Raw genomic sequence first — 24001 nt, 5'->3', positions numbered from 1 at the left:
AGCTGTTAAAAACATCGATGTGCAGGTTTTTGTGTGAACACAAGGTTTTAAATCCTTTGGGTAAATATCAAGGAATGTGATTACTGGATCATAGAGTAAGAGTATATTTAGTATTGTAAGAAACTGCCAAACTGTCTTCCAAAGTAGCTGTACCATTCTGCATTCCAACTAGCAATGAATGAGAGTTCCTGTTGCTCCACATCCTTGTCAGCATTTGGTGTTATCAGTGTCCCAGACTTTGGCCATTCTAATAGGTATGTAGTGATATCTCATTGTTATTTTAATTTGCATTTCCCTGGTGACATATGATGTGGAGCATCTTCATATGTTTATTTTCCAACTGTAAACATTCTTTGGTGAGGTCTCTGGCCCATTTTTAAACTGGATTACCTGTGTTCTTATTGTTGAGTTTTAAGAGTTCATATTTTTAAATAACAATCCTTTATCAGATGTGTCCTTACAAATATTTTCTCCCAAACTGTGGCTTGTTTTTTCATTCTCTTCACAGAGCAGAAGTTTCTAATTTTAATGGAGTCCAGTTTATTAGTTCTTTTTTCATGAATTGTGCTTTTGGTGTTATATCTACAAAGTCATCACCAAATCCAAGGTCATCTTAGATTTTCTCCTCTATCTTCTAAAAATTTTTTAGTTTTATGTTTTTATACTTAGGACTGTGATCCATTTTGAGTTAATTTGTGGAAAAGGCGTAGAGTCTGTCTAGATTTCTTTTTCTTTCTTTTTTTTTTTTTTTTTTTTTTTGGTATATGGATGTCCAGTTGTTCCAGTACAACTTTGTTAAAAAGACTATCTTTTCTCCATTGCATTGCTTTTGCTCCTTTGTCAAGATAAGCTGACTATACTTATGTGGGTCTATTTCTGCGCTCTTTACCAATGTTCCATTGATCTGTTGTCTAATCTTTTGCCAATGCCACACTATCTTGATTACTGTAGTTTTAGAGCAAGCCTTTTTTTTTTTTTAATATACTAAGTCTTGAAGTCAGGTAATTGCCAGTCTTCCATCTTTGCTCTTCGATAATATTGTGTTGGCTATTCTGGGTCTTTTGCTTCTCCATGTAAACATTAGGATCAGTTTGTCGATATCCACAAAATAACTTGCTGGGATTTTAATTGGAATTGCCTTGAGTCTATAAATAAAGTTGGAAAGAACTGACATCTTGACAGTATTGAGTCCTCCTATCCATGAAAATGGAATATCCTTCAATTTATTTTTTGTTCATCAAAGTTTTGTAGTTTTCCTCGTATAGATCTTGTGTGTATTTTGTTAGTTTTATACATAAGTATTTTATTTTGGGTAGTGCTACTGTAAATGGTATTATGTCTAACTTCAAATTCTACTTGTTCACTGCTGGTTTAATATAAAAGTAATTGACTTTTGTATGTTCACCTTGTATCCTACAATCTTCCTATAATTGCTTACTAGTTCTAGGAGCTTTTTGTCACTTCCTGTGGATTTTCTACGTAGACAATTGTGTCATATGTGAACAAAGACAGTTTTATTTTTCCCTTCCCTATCTGTATAGCTTTTATTTCCTTTTTTTGTTTTGTTTTGTTTTGTTTTATCACATTAGCTAAGACTTCCAGTACAATAATGAAAAGGAGTGGTGAGAGGGACATCCTCGCCTTGTTCCTGACTTTAACAGAAAAGCTTCTATTTTCTCACCATTAAGTATGATGTTATCTGCAGGTTTTTGTAGATATGCTTTATCAAGGTGAGGAAATTTCCTTTTATTCCTAGTTTACTGAAAATTTTTATCATGATTTGGTGTTGGATTTTGTCAAATACCTTTTCTGCAGCTACTGAAATGATCATGTGATTTTTCTTCCTTAACTTGTTGATGTGTGAATTATATTAATTGGTTTTCAAATGTTAAACCAGTCTTGCAAACCCTGAGATTAATCCTACAACTATAGTGTATAATTCTTTTATAGATTTATGGATTTGATTTGCTCATATTTTGTTGAGGATTTTTGTGTGTATGTTCATGAGAGATACTGGTCTGTAATTTTCTTGTAATGTCTTTGCTTTTGGTATTAGAGTAATGCTGGCCTCATAGAATAAGTTAGGAAGTTCTCCCTTTGCTTCTGTCCTCTGAAAGAGATGGTAGAGAATTGGCTTAATTTCTTTCTTAAAATTTGGTAGAATTCACCAGTGACCCCATCCGGGCCTGATGCCTTCTGTTTTGGAAGGTACTGATTACAGATTCAGTTATTTTAATAGATATGGCCCTACTTAAACTGTCAATTTCTTTTTGCGTCAATTTTGGCAAATTGTGTCTTTCAAGGAATTGGTCTATCTTGTCTAGGTTACCAAATTTGCGGACAGAGTTGGTCACAGTATTTCTTTCTAAGCCTTTAAATCAGTAAATGATGATCCCTCTTTCATTTCTGGTATTAGTAATTTGTGTCATCTCTCTTTTTACTTCATTAGCCTCATTGGAGGCTTACTGAGTTTATTGATCTTTTCAAAGAAACTGGTTTGGGTTTCACTGATTTTCTCTATTGTTTTGCTGTTTTCAATTTCACTAATTTCTGCTCTAATTCTTATTATTTCTTTTCTTCTGTGTGCTTTGGATTTAATTTGCTCTTTTTCTAGTTTTGTAAGGTGAAAACTTAGGTGATTGATTTTAGATCTTTTTTAAAATATATGCATTTTAATATATTTTTAATATATGCATTAGTGCTATAAATTTCTCTTTTTGCTGTGTCCTACAATTTTGATAAGTTTTGTTTTCATTTTCATTTAGTTCTAAATATTAAAAAAATTATCACATATTTCTTCTTTGACTCATGTGTTATTTAGAAGTGTTATGTTTAATCTTCAGATATTTGGGCATTTTCCAGTTATCTTTGTTTTACTGATTTCTAGCTTAATCCTTTTGTGGCCTGAAAGCAAACATTGTATGGTTTCTATTCTCTCAAATTTGTTAAGATATGTTTTATGGCACGGAATGTGGTCTATCTTGAATGCTCCACGTGAGTCTAAGAAACATGTGTTCTGTTGTCGTTAGGTGAAGTAGTCTATAGGTGTCAATTATATCCAATTGATTAACAGTGTTATTGAGTTCAACTAGGTTCTTACTGATATCCTGCCTGCTGGATCTGTCCATTTCTGACAAAGGGGTGTTGTAGTCTCCAACTATGGTGGTGGATTCATTTATTTCTCTTTGTAATTCTATTAATTTTTCCCTCACATAGTTTGAGGATCTGCTGTTAGGTGTATACACATTAAGAATTTTGATATCTTCTTGGGGAACTGAAGCCTTTATCATTATGTAATGCCTTCCCTATCAGTGATAACTTTCCTTGTTTTGAAGCCTGCTTTGACTGAAATGAATACAACTGTTCTTGCTTATTTTTGACTAGCATTAGCATAGTATATTTTTCTCCAATTACTTTTAATCTGTATGTCGTTATAAGTAAAATGGGTTTCTTGTAGACAACAGATAGTTGGATTGTATTTTTTGATCCATTCTGACAATCTCTGTCTTTTAATTGGTGCATTTAGACCACTGACGTTCAACAAGATTACTGATATAGGCAGAGTAATAACATATTCATTACTGTTTTCTCTTCCACTCTTTTTATGACTTTTGTGATTTTAACTGAGCATTTTTATGATTCCATTTCCTGTCTTTTTTTAGCATAATGGTTATACTTCATTTTTACTTTTTTCAGTGGTTGTCCTAGAAGGTTGCAATGTATATTTACAACTAATCTAAGTCCACTTTCAAATAACACTATATCACTTCACGGGTAGCGTGAATACCTTATAGTAACAAAGTAATCCTAATTTCTACCTCTCATCCAATATATCATTGCTATCATTTATTTTATTTGTACATAAACATACACATACATGTGATATATATGTAAGCATACATAATCAAATACATTGTTGGAATTATCTTGAACAAACTGTTATCTGTTAGATGAATTATGAATAAGAAAAATGAAAGTTTCTATTTTACCTTTACTTGTTCCTTCTCCAGTGCTCTTTATGTAGATCTGAATTTCTGACCTATATTACTTTCCTTCTCTCTAAAGACTTCTTTTCACATTTCTTGCAAGGCAGGTCTACTGCAACAAATTCCCTCGATTTTTGTTTGTCTGAGAAAATCTTTATTTCTCCTTCACTGTTGAAGAGTAGTTTCACAGGGTACAGAATTCTAGGCTGGTGGGTTTTTTCTCTCAACACTTTAAATATTTCACCTCACTCTGTTCTTGCTTGCATGGTTTCTGAGATGAAGTCAGATACAATTCTTATCTGTGTTCCTCTATGAATAAGGTATATTTTGCCTTCTAGCTTCTTCGAGGATTTTTTATCTCTGATTTTCTGTAGTGTGAAAATGATATGCTTTGGTATCGTTTTTAGGCATTTTCCTACTTGGTGTTCTCTGAGTGTCCTGAATCTGTGGTTTGGTTCTGACATTAATTTGGGGAAATTCTCAGTCATTACTGTTTCAAATATTTCTTGTTCCTTTCCCTCTTTTCCTTCTGGTTTTCCCATTTCACATGTTACACCTCTCACAGCTGTCCCATAGTCCCTGGATATTCTGGGTTTTTGTGTGTTTGTTTGGTTTTTGTTTTTTTGTTTTTTCAGTCCTTGTTCTCTTTGCTTTCTAGTTTTTGAGGATTCTATTGATATAGTCTCTAGTTCAGAGAGTCTTTCCTCAGCCATGTCCAGTCTACTAACAAGCCCATCAAAGGGGTTCTTCATTTCTGTTACAGTATTTTTTTTATCTCTAGTATTTCTTTTTGGTTCTTTCATAGAATTTCCACCTCTCTGCTTACACTGGCCATCTGTTTTTGCATGCTATCTACTCTATCCAGTAAAGCCCTTAGTAAAGCCCTTAGCATATTCAATCATAGTTGTTTTAAATTCTTGCTTTGGTAATTCCAATATCTCTGCCACATCCGGTTCTGATGCTTGCTCTGTCTCTTTAAATTGTTTCTGTTTATTGTTATGCTTTATAACTTTTCTTGATAGCCAGACATAATGTACCAGGTAAAAGGAACGCTATAAATAGGCCTTTAGTAATGAGGTGGTAAGATGTGGGGGGATGGGAAACTTTCTACAGCCCTATGATTGGGTCTCAGTCTTTCAGTGAACTTCACAAGCATTTCCCAGTTTTTCTCTCCCCACTTAGGTGGGGTAAAGTGGCTAGTGGGCTGGAGCGGAATATTTCCCTTCCACATGCAACACTAGAGATGGCTGGAGTGGGTATTTCACTTCCCCCAGGCCAGTTAGGCTCTGATAATACTCCAACAGGTTAGGCTCCAGTTAACTAGTTTTTCTGGAGGGCAGGCCTTGTTAAGAAAAACAAAGTACTCCAGTATATTTCAGAATGGTTCTTTTTTCTTTCCCTGCCAGATGCAGGAGGGGATTTTTCTCCAATATTTATTTTGGGAATCTGGTCCAGCTCCTGGAGGTAAATCTCATGATACTGTAGGGGTCCCCCTATGACTGGGTCCTCCTGGAGTTTATAATTCTTAGTCTTGTCCACCCTGAGCCTCCAGCAATTCATCAAGTGTAATTCAAGTTTGTCTACTCCGGCGCTGGCTCCTGTGACAGTTCCGACATGAGACCCTCTGTATTCACCTGCCTCGCCCATCTGGGTGGCAGTGGTCTGCCCTGTGTCCTCCCCTCACTTACAGATCCAAGAAGAGGTGAGTTTTCAGTCTGTTCAGCTTTTCATTTGTTGTAGGTCAAAATGGCAACTTTCAAGCTCATTATCATGCAGAACAGGAAACCTCAACTTTTTAAAACAGATTGATAACTACACCAGTCTCATACAGGAAGCATTTGACTCAAGTCCTGGCAAGTCTTGGCCATGTGTGACTATAAACTGCTCAAAACAAAATAGTTTGCATCCTTCTACAATATGCCTTGGGATTAATTAAATCTTAAAATTTTCTAGCTGGAGGGGATTACATGCTCTAACATGGCATTTCACATAAACCTCTTTTTTAGAACATTACACATTATAATAGTTGTCCTATTTCTTTCTCATGTTATAGGTTGAGAGCATAAAGTCTATGTTCATCTTATATGCAGTTTACACAGAACAGCATGTGGGCCATAATAAGAACATACGGCTTATTGGATGAATAATTTAATAATAAAAATGTAATTCTAGACTCTTCTTCTTCCCCCACTATGAAGGAATTCCAATACATATTGTTGATGAGTCACAAGTAGTATAAAAATTAAGGGAAAATTGTGCTAAAGACATTTATTTTTTCAAACTTGGAAATGCCCTCTGAGTTCCACAGATGAAGACATACAAACTCGTGATTACTGAGCCTTTTTGAAGCCTCAGTTTCTACAGCCCTGTGTAAAAGAGGATAATAATAATCAACATAAACTATGAGGATCAAATGAAATTATGAATATAAAGCTCCCATTACAGTACAGACATACAGTAGACAGTCAATAAATTATTTTCATTTCATTATTATTGGCATCACCATCAGTAGCATTAAACCATTGCCTAACTTTCGGTCGGTACACAGCAGTCATCTGCTTTGGGAAGCTCCTTCAGCCTGACCTTGTTTATTGAGTGAGGGACCCTTCTCTGACTTGTTAAGCCTTCAGGGCTGGTCATATCACTCTAGTCTCTGATATTACTGCACAGAAACAATATGCTCTAGTAAGAAGGTCTAAACAACCTACTTGGAGTCAAATACCTGCAAGGCTTGAGAGTCAGAGTCACAGAAAAGCTGTGGATAGTGGTTAGTCAGCGAACAACTAACTCAAAGGACAGCAGATAACACAAACTACGGAAGCCTACAGCACACGAGCAGCACCTGTCACCTCTAAGCTAACAAACCCCTGTCGCCTGGAGGACTTTCTGCCTTTCCCTTCCCCTTAACTTCCTTTCTTTTTCTTTCTCTTTGTCCCTCCTGACACTTTATACTATTTCTTCTCTGAGTCCCTCCCCTCTCTCTTTTCACCAACTAGAATACAGAATTAAATCCTATCCTAATATTTATTACACTTTACAGTAAAATAATGAACATAGGTTTTAAAGACAGAAAATCAGAATTCAATTCCAGTTCTAACAATTAGCTACAAAACTTGGGTAAATTAGTTAAGCTAAATACTTCAGTCTGCTCAAATGGAAAATAGGGATAATAATCGCATCTTCCTATGGTTATAACAAGAAGTAAATTAAATTTGTAAATTATCTAGCCTAAAACTTGAAACACGAGAGTTCTTCCCCAAGTTAACGTCTTTCTTGATTTCTCTAGGAAAAAATGACTGAATCCTTGGTTATGTCATTGGACAGTAGCTTTTAACAGAGAGACCCCACCCCCAATCCTTGCACATTTTTCCATCTTTTTTATGGATACAGATGAATCCATCCATTAGGGGTATGAACAATGTCTCTAACTACAGAATTCCACACTGCACTGATATAAATACTCCTTACTCTGAGCTGTCGCCTTGATTTTAAAAATAAGTTGGAACAGGGAAATTTAAATAAACTCTGGAAACACAAAGTAATTAGTGATAATTATAAGCTACGCATTTAAGAGGCACTTGAACATTCCATATAAAACAATAAATGAAAGCTGTAACACTACGCTTTTAAAACTGGCTGAAGTTGCTTCAGAAGTTTGAGAAAGAAATGAACCACTTCATAGGAGCAGTTCCATGTTAAGGAGTCAGTAGAGCAATAGGCCAATTGCCAGTTGCCTCTTCCAACTCATTTTAACCTCATATCTAGAGACTGACTCTACTCTTGAGTGAATTCCACACTGGTATCTAGTAGGTGTTTGTAAAAATAAAACTATTTTAGAGAAGAAACACTCACTAGGAATCAGAACAGGCCACCCAACCTTTCCTGGGCACAGCTCAGACAGCCGTCAGATAAAAGAACCAAAAGGAAAGCTACATGTGACCACCGTGTGACACCTGGAACTACAGCCAAGGGGACAACGTGCAGAGGTCGGTGCGGCTCAATGCAAGTTCTCCAACTGCAATCCCCAAACCACAACACAGGCAGTGCTGGGGAGCCAGAAGCAAGTCAGGGGCGGGGGTGGGGCGTTCAGACAGCCACACAGACAACAGTGAGTATGACTACAAGTGGGAGAACAGGATTAGGAGTCAGTGGGTGTGGGGGAAAAGCCACTGTTCTATTCAGCTGCACGTGCAGTACCAGCAAGGGCTAAAAAGATTAGGTGGACAAAATTTCCTTAGTGAAAATAAAACAAAGCCAGTGTTAAACTGAAAACTGAAAATGCAAGGAAAAGATAAAGGTGAATGTTTTAAGGGCATCAGGAAACCAACTTCAACAGCAAGCCCTAAGGCAATAACTGGCAAATGGGAGTGGCAAGAAACTGTAGTGATTTAAAAAGAACAACACTGGAGAACCAGAAGGACTGGTATGGTTTGGGTTTTTATGGAAGAATTGCACATTTTCCCTGAGTTCATAAAAAGATTTGCCATGACATGCAGTTGGGTTTTTTTTTTTTTTTTTGAATATCAAAGGTCTCAACCTACAGCAACAAGAGTGGTTTCTAAGCCTCAGTCCCAGAAATGCTCAGTTTACTCTCACTGCCCATTTCTGAAGACAATGAGAGCATTGCAGCCACAGGAAAACCCCAAGTCCTGACCTGCAGCAGGCTCTTCCTGGGGGTGGGCGAGACTGGCCATACTTACTGGAGTCCTCCCACTGGAGTAAATGTAGCTTCCACGCAGAATAATACAGAAATCCCAGGACCAGAAAAAGGCAGAGGGCTAGCAGCAGATTGCGTACAAATACCAAGAGTCCCATCTTCACATGATTTACAATTGCCTACATGACCTAAAAAAAAAAAAAAAAAAAAAGACAATTTAGGTCTTAAATGATCAAGCAATCATCTTATTGATATACTCCACCTTAAAATAACTATTTATAGGAGAATTTCCAAATGAAGGACAACCTAGAATTACCACTGACTGAGTTGATGACCTGGGATCCTCCAACCTGCTCAACCCAGTCTCAAAGAACAGCTTCACCATTACTCAGCATCCAAGCCAGAAGTCAGCAGTCATCCTCATGGCCCTCCTCTCCCTCACTGCTGACACCCAATCAATGACTGAACTCTGGCAATTCCAACCTCCCAAATAAATCTCAAATCAGACAGCCTTCCCTCCATCACTACCCCAGTCCACACCACTTATGTTCTCCCACCTGCAAATATGCACTCTCCCAAACCTACTTTCCACACAGCACAAGGAGCAATCTGTTAGTATCACAAAATGTGACATTACATAAACCCCTTTGTATAAGTACTTAACTGCTGCTCCAACAAAGTACCACAAATGTAGCAGCCTGACACCACATGGATTTAGTTATAAAGGCCAAAAATCCAGGTATGGTGTGGTTCAGCAGGGTCCTCTGCACAGGGTATCACAAGCCCCTAACCCAGGGGCCCAGCAGGGCTGCATTTCTTTCTGGAGAAGCTGGAGGTAAATTCACTTCCTAGATCCTTCAGGCTGAAGCCTGAATTCAGTTCCTTGCAGCCGTAGTGCCCAAGTCCCCGTGTTTCTCCGCTGGTTATCAGACAGTCTTTGCTCCCCTACTCCTTCTCATGTTTTCCACATGGTCCCATGGAGGGTTAAGTCCCTCCCCCTCTGATCTCTCCAACTTCTCCTTGCTTCTGTTTCTGGCCAAAGAAACTTCCTTGCTTTTTTCATGTGATTAGACTGGGCCCACTTGAATAATCCAGGATAACCTCTCTATTTTAAGGTCTTACATTTCTTGTGCAAAGTCCCTTTTGCCATGTAAAGTAACATATTTACAGATTCCAGGGATTAGGGTGTGGCCATCTTTGAAGGGTCATTCTGCCTAACACACCTTTCACTAAACTCTCAATTCCTTTAGAATAAAGTAACTGCTCTAAAGTAATTGCTCCCTATAGTCTAGCAGCTTCTGACTGCAGTCCTATTTACCCTCCAACCACCTCTTGCTTCTCACAACCTCATCTGTGCCCTGTGCCCTAGCCCCTCTTCTTTCTATGCGCTGAACGTTTCCTGTTGTTTCTCTCTTCAAGGTCTGTCTGGAATACATTCTCCACCACCCTGCTTTCCACCTACTGCACATTCTTTGATACTCACCTTAATGTAGCATCAGCCAAAAAGACTTCCCAGGATCACCCTTCCCCACCTCCCAGATACCTCAGTCACAAAATAATATATGACAAAATATGTATAAATATTATAAATGAAGTGATAAAAGGTTATCACTTGCAGATTATATAACTGTCCACCTACAAAAACCAAGAGAACCAATCAAAAAACTATTAGAACTAATGGAAAATGCATTAAAGTAAGTGATTATATGGTTTACTTGCAAAAATCAACAGCCTCTAAAAAACTACACCAGCAATAACCAACTAGAAAACATAAGGGGAAAAAATTCCATTCACGATGGCAACAAAATCTATAAAATACCTAAAACTAAGCTTTGGAAGAAACAAAAGATTTTCACCAAAGGACATAAAAAATCCAAATAAACAGACATAACAAGTTCCTAAGTGACAAGATTCAATACTGGAAATATGTCAGCTCTCCTGAAATGTCAGTTCTCTCCAAGTTCAGTCTAACTCCAGTCAAAACCTATTATTTTTTTAACTTAGATTTAATGTTAATCCAAAGAGTTCATGCCCAAGAAGAGTGAAGAAAAAAATTTAATAAAAAATAATGAAATGAGGATTAGCCTTATCATACTAAGATCAACTCAAAGTCATAATTATTAAGCTTGATGGATACTGGCACAGGAAAGGACAAACGTATCAACGGAAGAGTCTAGAAGTGAGCTCTTTCAATAAACAGACTGATACAGATACAGAAATAGATACACACACACGTATAGAAATGAATTTATTTTGTCTATATATTTGACTTTATGACAAGCACATATGTTTTCTTAAAAAGCTATTATGGGGTACACAGCTAACTATTTTGGTTTTTGGGGGGAGTAATTAGGTTTATTTATTTAAATGGAGGCACTGGGGATTGAACCTAGCACCTTGTGCATGCTAAGCACACTATGCCACTGAGCTGTACCCGCCCCCACCTATAGCTAACTGTTGACATGGTTACCTCTAAAATATAGGATACAATGATGAAAGATAACTTTCCCTTTATATACTTTGAATTAAATGTCATAAGTCAAGTATTGCCTCGATAATTTTGAATATTAAAAAATCAAACAAATAACACAATAGAAATCTAAATTGGTAGACTTTCAGGAGCAATTTGGAGGTAGAGATATTCCATTTTTTGAAAGTTTGCTTTACACCACTTCTGAGAAAGACCTACATTAGTACCTGTTTTTACTAAGTGAAAGAAATCTAAAGAGGATTTTCACTTTCATGAAAAGAGGTGAATGGCCAAGACAGCCTTCAGCATCTGTTTTGCATCCAGCCATTACGGAAGCAGCGGACACCCAGAGGGGCACCACCAACTTCCTTCCCCAGGAACTACACTGGGCATCTCCGTCCGCATGAAGCCACCAGAGCTTTAAATTGTAAAAGTGAGCATCTGTGCTTTATCTCCATTTATTTTGTGTATCTGTTAGCAAGACGTGTCCTCAGGTATCAGAAAAGCCTAAGAGAACTTGTAAGGGTGTTATGCTTAGCATAAAACTGGACATAAGTAAGCATTTAGACTGTGCTTGCGTTGAACTTGCCTTCGTCCACTGTTCATACTATTTACACTCAGAGAGAAAGAGTGTTGAAAACTGCCAAAGTTACCACTGGTTCTGCTAGTAGCCAAGTGGTCTCTTTTAGTTGGCATCCAGTTATGGATAAATTGCAAAGTTCATTGCTTGAGTGGATTGCAGGGTGCAGAAAGCATAGTGTTCCGCTATCTTATACTTTAGGAGAAATCAGTCTTTTAAATAAGCTGAATTAGAAAGCACTGGACGATGTTGATGAAAGTGTTACAAGAGTAAAATTTAAAGGTGGTTTAGTTTCTGAGATGAAGGCAGCCTCACAGCTTAAAGGTTACTGGACAGAGTGCTTTGGCTGATACTGAAGTTGCTGAAGTTCCCAGAAGAATTGAAGAAAATTACTGTTTAACTGTGACAAAACTGCAATTTATTGGAAAAAATTGCTGAGCAAGTCATGTACTTCAATAGAAGAAAAGCAGGCTAAGCGACACAAGGCATCGAAGGACAGGCTTGCCCTCTGCCTACTGTTAACACCACTGTGATGCTGCCCTAGGGCCTCTAGCCGTGTACCCCCCAGAAAACCCGGGGGCACTTAAAGGCATGATAAGAACACACTTCCTATTATGTTTCATTCCCATCCAAGTGGTTGGAATATCCACCTGACTTTTTCTGAGTACACGAGTGGACACATTAGTCCTTCTGTTGAAAAATACTGTAGAGAAAAAACCTCAGTGATAGCTGCCTCATGACTATGGATAATTGTGCCATTCATCCACATGGCATTACCAAGTATAGTAGTACTATCCATGATGTGTTCTCACCACCAAATACGATGTTGCTGCAACTGCATGGCCAAGGCCTAACAGCCACAATTAAGGCTTACTTACTATGGGCAAAAATGTGGTGCGTTTTATTATAAGTGCCACTGACAGAGGGGGCAACTCCAAAGCATCCTTATGAGAGATCTGAAAAGATTACAATATACACTTGACAACTGCTAATCGTGGAGATGCTCTCAATAGGCTAAAAGTCTTGGTGAGAAAACGGTGTTTGGAAGAAACAGGGTCCTGAAGTAGTAAGCAATTTTCAGGGCTTCAAATCAAGAATAAGTAAGGAAATAGTGACTTTAGCTAAGGAGGCTGGGTTTGCAGAAGCTGATGAAGGTGCTGACGAGATTTTGGCACCCTATGACCAAGAACTGACAGATGAAGAACTGCCATAATTGCAAGAGTAAAGGATACAGATTGAAACTGAATGCAATAGCAAACAGCCAAATAGTGAAGTCATCCAGGAACTGATTATGAAACATTTACGTAAGATTTTCACTATGACTGGCAGTGCTGCACAAAAGTATGACTTAAATTTTGAAAGGATACACAGGTTTAGGGCAGGTCTGCAGGATGTTTTGAGCATCTGTAAAGAATTGTATGATAGAAAAATGTGTGAGGCTAAGCAGTCAAGCATACTGTTCTATTCAAGCCTGTCACATCAGCCACATTACCCACAGCAGACAATAAATGTCAACCTTTGACATCAAGGCAGACAGACACAGAAAAAGGTGTAGACATCAGTAACCGGCCTGCTCTGATGGATTCAGACAATGATGAGATGTTAATAAATTACCCTCTTCCCCTCTCTCCTCCACCCCAGTCTCCTGTACCTCCCACCACCCCAGTCTCCAACAATTCAGCCTCACACACCGTCACCACCACCTCTTAGCCTTCCAGTGTAACTGCTGTCTTCCCAATTCTGGGGAGTGAAACAACACCATGCATACATTATTTCTATTTTATGAAGGCTGTGTGTTTATCATTTCATTTCTGCTTTTACTATATGTTGATGTTATCTGGTATGATTTGGTAGGTTATTTTTTGGGTCTGGGAACACTCAAAAAATTTTCCCTATGTATTAGTGGTAATTGCATCTTCGCTTTCCACCATTTCAGCTTACAAAAGATTTCACAGGAATGGTCCACTTTCAGATAGCAGGGGAAACCTGAATCTACTGAAATTTACAACATTCATGTCCATCAGTAGGAAACCAGACAAATACACTGTAGGACGTCTACACAATGATACCTGTATCAGCTGAGGTCTTGGCAGGAAGTAGACCGTGTAGGAAAAGGAGTTAACCAAAGGAAGGGAATGACGGGCTTTTCCGTAGCTGTGTGAGTAGGTTAGAGGAACCACCCAGGGGTGTGAAGCATTCAAGAACTAGCAACAGCAGGAAGCTACTTCTACTTTCAAGCTGAAAATGGAAGGAGAAAAAAGGGCGTTCCTGGAGCCCAGCAAGGGTTGGCTGGAGAAGACAGGCCAGCCAATAGGGGCAGTGGCCACAGATAAACACAGCTGCTACTACAGCCAGGGCAAGGCACAGCTGGGGACAATAAATACTCTGACTTCTCTCATCATTTGCCCTCTGATAACCTTTTACCAGCTGATCCCAACTGGAACCAGAGAGCAAGGAAGCCCAGATGATGCAGTTTGTAGAGGTCGGATACCAGCACACAAGGAAAGAAGGTGGATGATGAATCGATGGGGGCAGGAGGATAACAAGTATAGAATACAATGTACCAGTTAAAAAGAATGAGACACACCCACATGTCCTGACACAGGAAAATAGAATATACTGCTAAGTGAAAGAAAATCCTGTAGAACAGTATGTCTATGAATGTCTGTATGGCCCCACGCTGGTGGCAACAAACAAGGACGACAGTAATATTTAAAATTAAGGTTAATTATTAAGTACATACATAAAAGAATATGCACCAAGCTTCTCACAATAATCATCTCTGAAAAGTGGGTCTGGAGAGGGTATTTTTCACAATGTTTTCGTATACTGAACTTTAATTTTTGTATTTATTCAAGTAACAAGTGTACAAAGGTTTCATAGTGAAATAAAAATTGGAGACTTGCATTTCCAGTAACACAAAGGACTATGTATTCTGTCCACTCCTCCCACAAAAACAACAAAAAATTTAAGGTGTAAGCAGCCTGCCTACAAAAGGCAGGTGGTTCTTGGAAAGTTTTTTCATTCTTTTTGAAAGGGGACTGAAGTGGCTGGTACCAGCCCCACCCAGGTCTTTCTGTCCTGAACTGCCACAGCCACACAGGGACTTCCACCCACACAACCAACAGTCAGCCAACAGATTTGCCCAATTTGTTCAACAGATACGGCAGTGAGAATGGTGAACTAGTCACCTACTTTATTTCTGTCTTTTCCATTAAGGAAAATCATCTTCAAATAAAAAGGCAGAACAAACATCTTAAAGAGGAAACTGATTTTCAAAAGTGGATGACATACGAAGAAGCAAATGAGAGCTTAATCTAAGCCCAAACCTCGAAGACAAAGAGGAAAGAACACCTCAAGATTCTGAGATGAAATTTCAGACTCACTGTGGGGACAAAAAGTTAACAACATATTCCAGTGGTGAGGCTGCAGGGAGAACCCTCATACAGTGCTGGTGGTGAGCGGGACTCAGCAATATTTAACAAAATCACACATGCCCCCACCCTTTAACCCAATAATCTCACTTCTAAGAAACTATCCCAAAAGATACACTGACAAAAAAATACAAAAAGACTTACACACACGGCTATTTACTACAGCACTATTTGTAATATAAAAGTCCTTCAGTAGGAGTTGAATAAACCAGGGTATATCCACAAAATGCAGGATTATGCAGCCATAAAAAAGAATGAGCTCTCTCCCTCTCTTCTTTTCTAAATAACTTAACCTAAAAGCCATTAGGCTTTAGGGGCCAAGCAAGATAGGCACAGGTACCTGCAGTGAAGTGGGGGAGGAGCATCAGGCCATGGTGAGAGGTCTGGGGGTGTGGCAACACATGATATGAGATTGACCCAATAAGTAAATTTATTGAGACTAACAGGAGCTGGATTTCTCAATGATGGAGAAGCGAGCCACAAGTAAGGAAAAGGAAAAACTAGAATAAATCTTATGCACTGCACTAGAATTGACGGTATCAGTGTGAACTGATGGTTTTCAATATATACACACATACAAATATAAAAGTAACTGTAGCAGTGGACAGTGTGGGTGTGCCTTGGTGTGTGTACACGCATATAAGCCCTAGCTCTGTCCATTGAACGGGCCCAGCAGCAATCACAGCCCACCAGCAATGAGCAAACCTAGCACCCAGATCTTGCTTTTTAAATACCATCCTCCACTATGTAACAGCAGCCGGTGATCCTTGGAAGGATGGCTAATTCCAGGGCTGAGGCACAGAAAGCACAAGACAAGCCTGAAGGTAAGAAAATACTCAAAGAGTGACAACATGTCAAAAGGAAAAAGCAGCCAGCTTGAGGGGCACCTCACGGCCAGATCTGGAGTAATTTAGACATAATAACGGATTATGACTCATTAAATTAAAATTTAGTAAATGAGAGGAGAACGCTCTTCCTTAGAGTGGAATGAATGTAGAAGGAATAATGTAATAAGAAAATCACCATTCAGCAACCATTTTAGCAATAAGTCAGCTAAGAAACATCAAAGAATGCCGAAATTAATGAGTAAAAATTTGAGAAATGGGATAGTATATAATCTAATGTATACAGAAAGGAAGAGAGTAATTTTACAGTGTAGAAATCTGGTAGACACCACTGTAAACTAGCTGAAGGACACCCAAGAGTTCTCTGTAATATTTTTGCAACTTATTTGTAAGTCTGAAACTATTTCAAAGTTAAAATTCTTAAAAGAAAAAAATTAAACCACATGGGCAAATGCACGTTCAAAAAAACATCAAATGAGAGATTATGCAGCCAACTGAGATATCGTCTACGAAAAAATTTTAATGACTTGGGGAAATGCTTGTGACCTAGTATTGAATGAAAAAAAGGTAAGATACAAGTATCATATACTCAACTATAAAAAAGGAAAAAGACCAGAATAAAACACAGAACACTAACAGTAGGCTAACGCTGAGAACTTTTCTGGCTGCAGGAGCGCACCTGACCTCCCTGAACAGCCATAAAAAAGCATGCGGGTGAAGAGCTGCAGGTGCTCACAGCAAGCTCTCTTCAGCATGTAGAGGGAACCCAGCAATCTGGACTCATCCCCTCCTTATGCATTCATCTCTCAGAGAAGCACGTGTCCCTCTTCTGTTCAAAGCTAATGCAACAAACACCAAGTGCCAGGGATTATGTGAGGCACAGAGGACACTAAGACAGGCAAACCTAGACCCTGCCCTACAAGAGTTTGTCTGACTTCTCACTTCCCATTCATTCTTCAACCCACCACAATCTGATCTGGCTTCGGATCCTACCTGTCACCTCTTAACTGCGAAAGCCACTGGACACCACTCCTCCCGTGACTTGAACTTAATACAGCATCAGAAACTGTAAGAGATGGTATGGTGTGGTGCTAAGAGCTCTTTCTTGCCTTCTTCACCTAGCAACACCAACTCACCTTTCAGGACTCTGTGAAAGTCTTATCTCCTTCAAAAAACACTCCTTAAACACTGCCCTACACTGCGGCTCCCTGTGCTCTCCTAATATGCATGCTTACCTTTATCATAACATTTGTAAAATATCTTGTCTATTTCTCTATCTCTGTAAAGAATGAGCATACAGTCTGAAAGCAGAAACTATAACTTCAGTCTGTGAGTCACCTATATTTAACAGCATAGCACCTAGGTCACAGTACTTTTAAGAAGTGTTTGTTTAAAGATCAAATAAATTAATACATTTCTAATTATTTTCCCAACTCTAGACACAATTAATGTAATCTGTACACATTCCAAAAAGTAATACATACTAAAGACATAATTTGCACATGCATGTGTTTGTGTACGTGGGGAAAGAGACAGTGCACAAGCAATTTTAAATGTAGAGAGAACCTCGGGCGCTGTCTCAGGCCTTCTTATATTCTCATTCCATAAATACCCGCAAGGCAATCTCATTTAACTTCCATGATTTCATTTACCATCCTTATGCTGACTATCCCAAACTTTATATATTCCATCCAGATGTCTCTTCTAAGTTCCATGTCCGTTTATTTACTTCTATATTATCACCTAGATGTTTCACAAATGTCTATAGTCTATAAACCTCCTCTTTCTCCAGTGTTCATAATCTCAATAAAAGAATTAAAGGCAACACCTTCACAGATGCCTCTGTCAGAAACCTGGAAATTATCTGTGACACTACCTTCCTTCTCACTCACCCTCCATATATAATCACCATCAAGTCCTATGAATTTTGCCTCTTAAATACATCTGGAATCCATCCACCCCTCTACCTTCATGCCACCATCATATTTCAAGTCACCATAACCTGTTAATTGGACTACTATAGCCTCCCAATAAGCTCCCGTATCCACTCTTCCATGTGTGCATGTGATAAATCCGACATGCTACATTTTGTAAATTTAAGATATACGTGTTACTTTGATGCATTTATATATTATGATTGCCACTGAAGCAATATTTATCACTTTACATTATGGTACAATATTATTATCTATATTCATCATATTGTGCTTATTTGGCCTCTATGGCTTATTTACTTACCTCTACAAGTTTGTACCCTTAACCATCATCAGTCTTACCTCCCTATCCCCTATCCTGTGGTAACTTCCATTTACTCTGCTTTTTTACAGGTTGATTTTTAGATTCCACATATAAATGATACCGTGCAGTATTCGTCTTTCTCTGACTTATCTCACTTAGCATAATGTGCTCAAGGTCAATCCATATTGTCACAAATGGTAGAATATCCTCCTTTCTCGTGGCTGAATAATAGTCCACTGTGAATATGCACCACATCTTTTTTTTAAACCCATTTATCTGTTGATGGGCATTTGGGTTGTTTCTGTATCTTGCCTACTGTGAACAATGCTGAGATAAACATGGCTGTGCATTATCTCCTCAAAATCCTGTTTTCAGTTCCTTTGGGTACTCCCATTTCCATCCTTGATCCTCTTCAATTCATTCTCCACATAGAATTCACTTCACTTCCAGGCTTAAGCTTTATGAATTTCCCACCCTCTTCAGGGTCAAGTCCTAACCCCTTAAAAGGCATGTGAGACTCTGCATGATCTGGCCCCTACCCACCTCTCCACCCATCTTTCTTGCCATACCTCACCACCTCACCATTCACATGCAACAATGAATGTCTTTCAGGGTTTTGAACTCTCCACACAGTCTCCCAATGTCAGGCTGAAGCCATCCTGATTCTGTCACTCCATCTAGACAACTCCCACTAAGCCTTTAAGTCTCAGCTGAAAAGTTAATTCCACAGGGAAGCCTCACCTGTCTCCACACTTTAGGGTTCATCCCCTTAGTAGAAATTCCCACAGCATCTGTATATCCCCATCCATTACATAGTGCACTTATAATCTTACGAGTATTTACAGTAATTTGCTTAAAATTTATATTCTGGCTAATCCAGTCAGGGAACATGTCTATTTTATTCACCACTGCATCCCTGGTAGGTATTCAAAATGTATCTGCTCACTGACCAAATGTTCAGTCAGTTAGTCTGCTCAAAAAAAGGTACAAAATGTACATAAAGCTAGGTTGTTTCAATCAGCTACAAAAAATAAAATTTTATAAAAATTTGAACTCACTGAAACAAACTGCACCAAACTCCTGTCATTTCTAAAACATCCTACAATGTGGTTATTTTCTGAACTATACCTGGCAACAATTTTTAGCCTGATATGTTAGAATTTTGCTGACCTTCAAATATCAGCCATAATGAATATGAAGTCAATTATGACAAAGTTCCACAGAGCAAAAGCCACAAAGTATTTCCCCTTTGAATATTTTGACACAAGCTAACTAGAAGTTATTACATACTATTTATTACCCAGATCTCTGAACAAGTTACTGAAAAGCTCATCAGTTTCTTAAAATGTTTTTGCTGAATGTACACCTCCTTTTCAGACTTTACGCATGACTGCGCAGATTTAAGGTGTTAATTAACATGCAATATATTACATTATTCTATGCAGAAGAACTGTGCATTTTCTAATTGCAAGTCACTGTGAGGGAAAAATTAATTAATATTGCTAATATTCATATAGTGCTTACTGTGGACTAGCTGCGGTTCTAAAAGTTTTCTATGATTTAACTCACTGAACCTTCTCAACAATCCTATAAGGTTATCATTCCCATTATATATAGAGAGAAACTGAGGCACAGGTAAAATTATCCTAAGACCATGAAGCTAGTAAGCAGAAGAGCTAGGATTCAAATCCAAATGATCTGATTTCAGTCATGTAACTTTTTTCACCTGAAGAGGTGAAATGGTACATCAGAACAATAATAAAATGGAATCATTACAGAATCAAGTGGAAGAAATGAAAGGGCAGGGTCAAGGGGAAGTACAGAACAGACAAAGATCACAACAAAGGTTCTCCCAGCCCTGTCCACTCCCAAAAGGCTCTGTAAAACAAGAGCTGACTAAAACAGAGATTAAAGGGAGAGCTCAGGGGGGAAACAGTAAAACAACAAATTTTAAATAAAATAAAGTTAGCACTCAGGAAAAGCGAAGGAAGAAAAACATCACCACCACAAAAACAAAAGCCTCACAGTAAGAGTCATGAAGGCCATGGTGGATTAAAAAATGAGCAAGATAAAATGAAAAAGAACAAAATATTTAAAAGGATTACCAGAACAAATCCAAACAAAAACATAAAAACACAACAGGAATCATAGGAGATCTCATATAAACATAACTGGTGTCTGAAAAAGAGACCCAAGCAAATGGTACAAAAAAGGACATGCAAAAACGGCTAATCAGAGAGAGCAGGGCTGAGGGTAAGTTGGACCAACGACACAGCATCCCAACTTTTCCAAACTACAACAGCCAAGGTGGGGAGGATAACCTGAAGCTCTCCAAAGGGAATTAAAAAGCTAAAGGTATGCTGCAGTTCTGATTAGCCACTGTGGGGGTTACGGACTTACTGCCTCTCAGCTCCAAATTCATCCTTTTTGCTTGTTCTGCAAAATGGATCTGGGCCCTTAATGTTTCTTTTCTCAGCTGGCATGAGACCAAGCTTTGTCACTAAAGGATGTCAGAAAGCCCCTGCTTCTGGGTTGCAGTATGTACCAGTGTGCTACTGGTAGGCTCCTGTGTCACACTCGGCTTTTCCAGTGCACAGCAGTCAGCAATGAGCAGCAGCCAACAGCTTCCCTCAGCTCTCCTCTTGGGCAGTTTCATAGCAGAGTGCCTCTGATGAGACACCCCTCTGCAAACAGCTTTCCTCAGTACCTGGACGGCAGATTTCTGGCAAGGACCACCATGCAGCATCAGAGTGGCTCATCTGCAATCCAGTGAGCCGTGGCCTGGATCTCAGCCTGCGGGGGGATCTCTTGGGAGCTCTCTCTGTCGAGCACCCTAGCTCAGCCCTGGGGCAGCAGCTGCTCCTTAGGTCTGTTTCTCTATTTTTGAGCATTCTCTTCACTTCTTTTTGACAGCATTATTGAAATATCATTCACATACCATACAACTCACCCATTCAAAGTATACATTTCAATGGCTTTCTGTATTTTCAGAGTTGTGCAAACATGACCACAATCAATTTTAGGACATTTCTATTACCCAAATGATACTCTGCACCCTAGTGACAATCCCCTAAAAGCCTCCAGCCCTAAGCAACCACTAAACTACTTTCTATTCCACAGAACAGGCAAATGTTTATAGACACTTCATATAAATGGAATCACACAATATGTAGTCCTGTGTGACAGACTTCCTGCACATGGCATAGTGTTGCCAAGGTTCGTGCATGTTGTAGCATGTCAGTACTTCCTTTCTTTTTACTGCCAAATAACATTCCATCGTATGGATATACCATCTTTTATTTACCCATTTGTCAGTTGATGGACATTTGGGTTGTTTCCATCTTTTGACTGAATAATACCGCAATGCATATTCATGTACAAATTTCTGTATCAACATAAGTTTCGATTTCTTTGGGAGTGAAATATACCCAGATCATATGGTAACTCTGTTAAACTGTTTGAGGAAATGCCAGGCTGTTTTCCAAAGCCCCTGTACCATTTTACATTCCCATCAGCAGTGTATGTGAGTTCTGATTTCTCCACACCTGTGCCAACACTCCTTATCATCTACCTTTTTGATTACAGCCATCCTGGTGGGTGTGAAGTGGTGTCTCGCTATGGTTTTGATGTGCATTCCCCCGACGGCTAATGCTGGGTCTTTCCATGCGCTTATTTCTCTACTTCTCACTAGCTAATCTCATGTTACTCTAATTCAGTGTTAAAGTTGATAATTCTTATGTTAAACTTTACTTGCTCAAAGTACCAGGTGTTTTCTCTCTCTTGACTGGACCCAGACTTGTGTAACATGGGCAGTCAGTTGACTTTCTGAGCAGAAATTAGATATCTACACCAAGGTTTTAAAATAGAAGACGGAAGAGTGAAAAATAGTTTGTCTCTGGTCAGATGTCCCCTTTAGAAGTAACTGAGAAAAAAGGCTAGGGGAGAGGGGTAAAAACCCAAAGAAACAGAACTTTCAGTTTCGCGTGTTTTAATTCACTTCTGTTTTTACTTAAAAAAAAAAAAAAAGCCTTTCTGAATAGGAGCTGACAATGTTTGGTTTTATTGGGGCTTTGCTTATTTGTTTTAACGTTGTTCAGAGGACAAGGTTCTAGACATAATTTTTTATTTGGAAAAGTTGACTTCAATCAGCCTTGAGAAAATTCAACTGGAATATTTGAAAAGATGACCTTGCTTTGTCTGGGCCAATGGAGATAAAAGGATGGGGGCTGGTGTGGAAGGTGGCTAGGGGATGGCAGATGGCAATATGTCCAGAAAACCGGAAACAGATGATTGCAGCACGAGAACAGTCAGGAACAATACTTAAACATGGCTATGGCTGAATTCCAGTAAAACCCACAGGCCTGTTTGGTGGCCCCTGCTACGTATTGTACATGGACACATAACATGTAGCAAAAGTGCACAAGCGTAAGAACATGTATGGGAATTTTAAAACTTTAAATTCAAGACAGTGAATTGAATGGTGAAGGAGGAAGGAGATCGGGAGAAATATACAGAGGGCTTTTACTGGAAATGTTCTATTTCTTTAAAAAGACAAAAACTGAAGCAATATGGCATGTTAAGATTTAGTGATGGGTATAATTATATTGTTACATTCTTGTACGTGTAAAATACATCATTAGAAAACATGAGACAAATGCTCCCTTCCATTGCTATTACGTCTCTAGGACTTTGGATGTCTTAGGCTACGTAGCAGTTCCATAGTGTTTACCTGCTCATATCTTAAAAAAAAAAAAAAAAAAAGGCAAGGAAAGAAATATAATGCTGCAGAATAACTATGTTGGAACCATGCTAGAAGCTATGTCGTTCTTATCAGTCCAGGCAGAAGCCACTATTACTCACCTGAACAGAGCAGTAGGACAGTGTGGTAACCGCCCTCAAGAACAGTGTAATGCGTGGAGTTAAACAGCTACAGACATTGTGGGGCAGTGGAAATTAGTAACTGTCTGTGAGGTTTCAGAAAAGCTTCAGCAAAGACGTTGAAGCAGCAAAACAGTAGATCTAAGGAGTCTCAAATTTATCCCACCCGGCAATGGAGAACCACTGAAGGGATTAAGCAGAGAAGTGACACAGACCTGTTTTTTAGAAAGATCCCTTGAGTAGCAAGATGGAGGACTGCCTGGAGATGGCCGGAAAGAACAAGATGAGGCTGTTGTAACAGCCCAGGCCTCTGCCGTCAGAGAGGATGGACATCACAAACAGCACTCAAAATGATTCACCAAGGTAACAAAAGAAGATACCAGAACTTCTGTTCATGAACTTTCCTGGTATTTAATTTCAGTGTTTGCTGGCCTCCTCACACAATCCCTATGTCAGATGTTTTGTGGCACGTGAGGTTCAGGAAGAATCCTCAGAAAGTGTGCAAGTTCCACAGCATGGTGGGTATTGGTACCAACACTCACCACTGCTGTGTGGTGCAGTGCAGTCTGTGCGTTAAAAAATGACATCTCTGTGGTTAATTTCATAAAAAGTAGATCTTATTTTAAATAGGATCATAATTAAACTTGACAATAAGCTGGTGAGTAACCACATGCCTCAGAGTTCTCTGGTTATCATCTGGCCAAGCACGTATAAGATTTCTAGAACTTGAAGAGCAGTTGTATATTTTTCTTTCACAAAAAATACTGGTGTTTCAAGGTTGCTGATCTTTTCTGGGACGGCAAATGTCTGTTAACAGTATGGCACCTAGAAGATTTTCCAAAAATATGCATACCTGCTCTTTCAAGGTGAAGAATGTGTCTTAACAAAAGCTAGAAACTAGGTTTTTTCTTTT

The 24001-nt window shown here is 38.8% G+C and overlaps 1 protein-coding gene across 6 annotated transcripts in view; it reads right to left on the bottom strand.

The window, feature by feature from the left end:
• The window catches only part of ST3GAL3 (ST3 beta-galactoside alpha-2,3-sialyltransferase 3), a 188323-nt gene that overhangs the window by 155141 nt on the left and 9181 nt on the right, over nt 1-24001 (bottom strand). For all 6 annotated transcript variants that reach the window (XR_004324972.1, XM_032494067.1, XM_032494069.1 and 3 more), the window contains exon 2: nt 8687-8831. Coding sequence is in view for 5 of the 6 variants with exons in the window: in XM_032494067.1 (XP_032349958.1) it covers nt 8687-8801 (115 nt within the window). In the remaining variant the exon portion in view is untranslated. The remainder of the gene's footprint in view (nt 1-8686; nt 8832-24001) is intronic.

The sequence above is a fragment of the Camelus ferus genome, chromosome 13, assembly GCF_009834535.1.
Source record: "Camelus ferus isolate YT-003-E chromosome 13, BCGSAC_Cfer_1.0, whole genome shotgun sequence".
Taxonomy (NCBI): Eukaryota; Metazoa; Chordata; class Mammalia; order Artiodactyla; family Camelidae; genus Camelus; species Camelus ferus.
The sequence above is the reverse complement of the archived record's forward strand: the minus strand, read 5'-3'. Positions and strand labels throughout refer to the sequence as shown.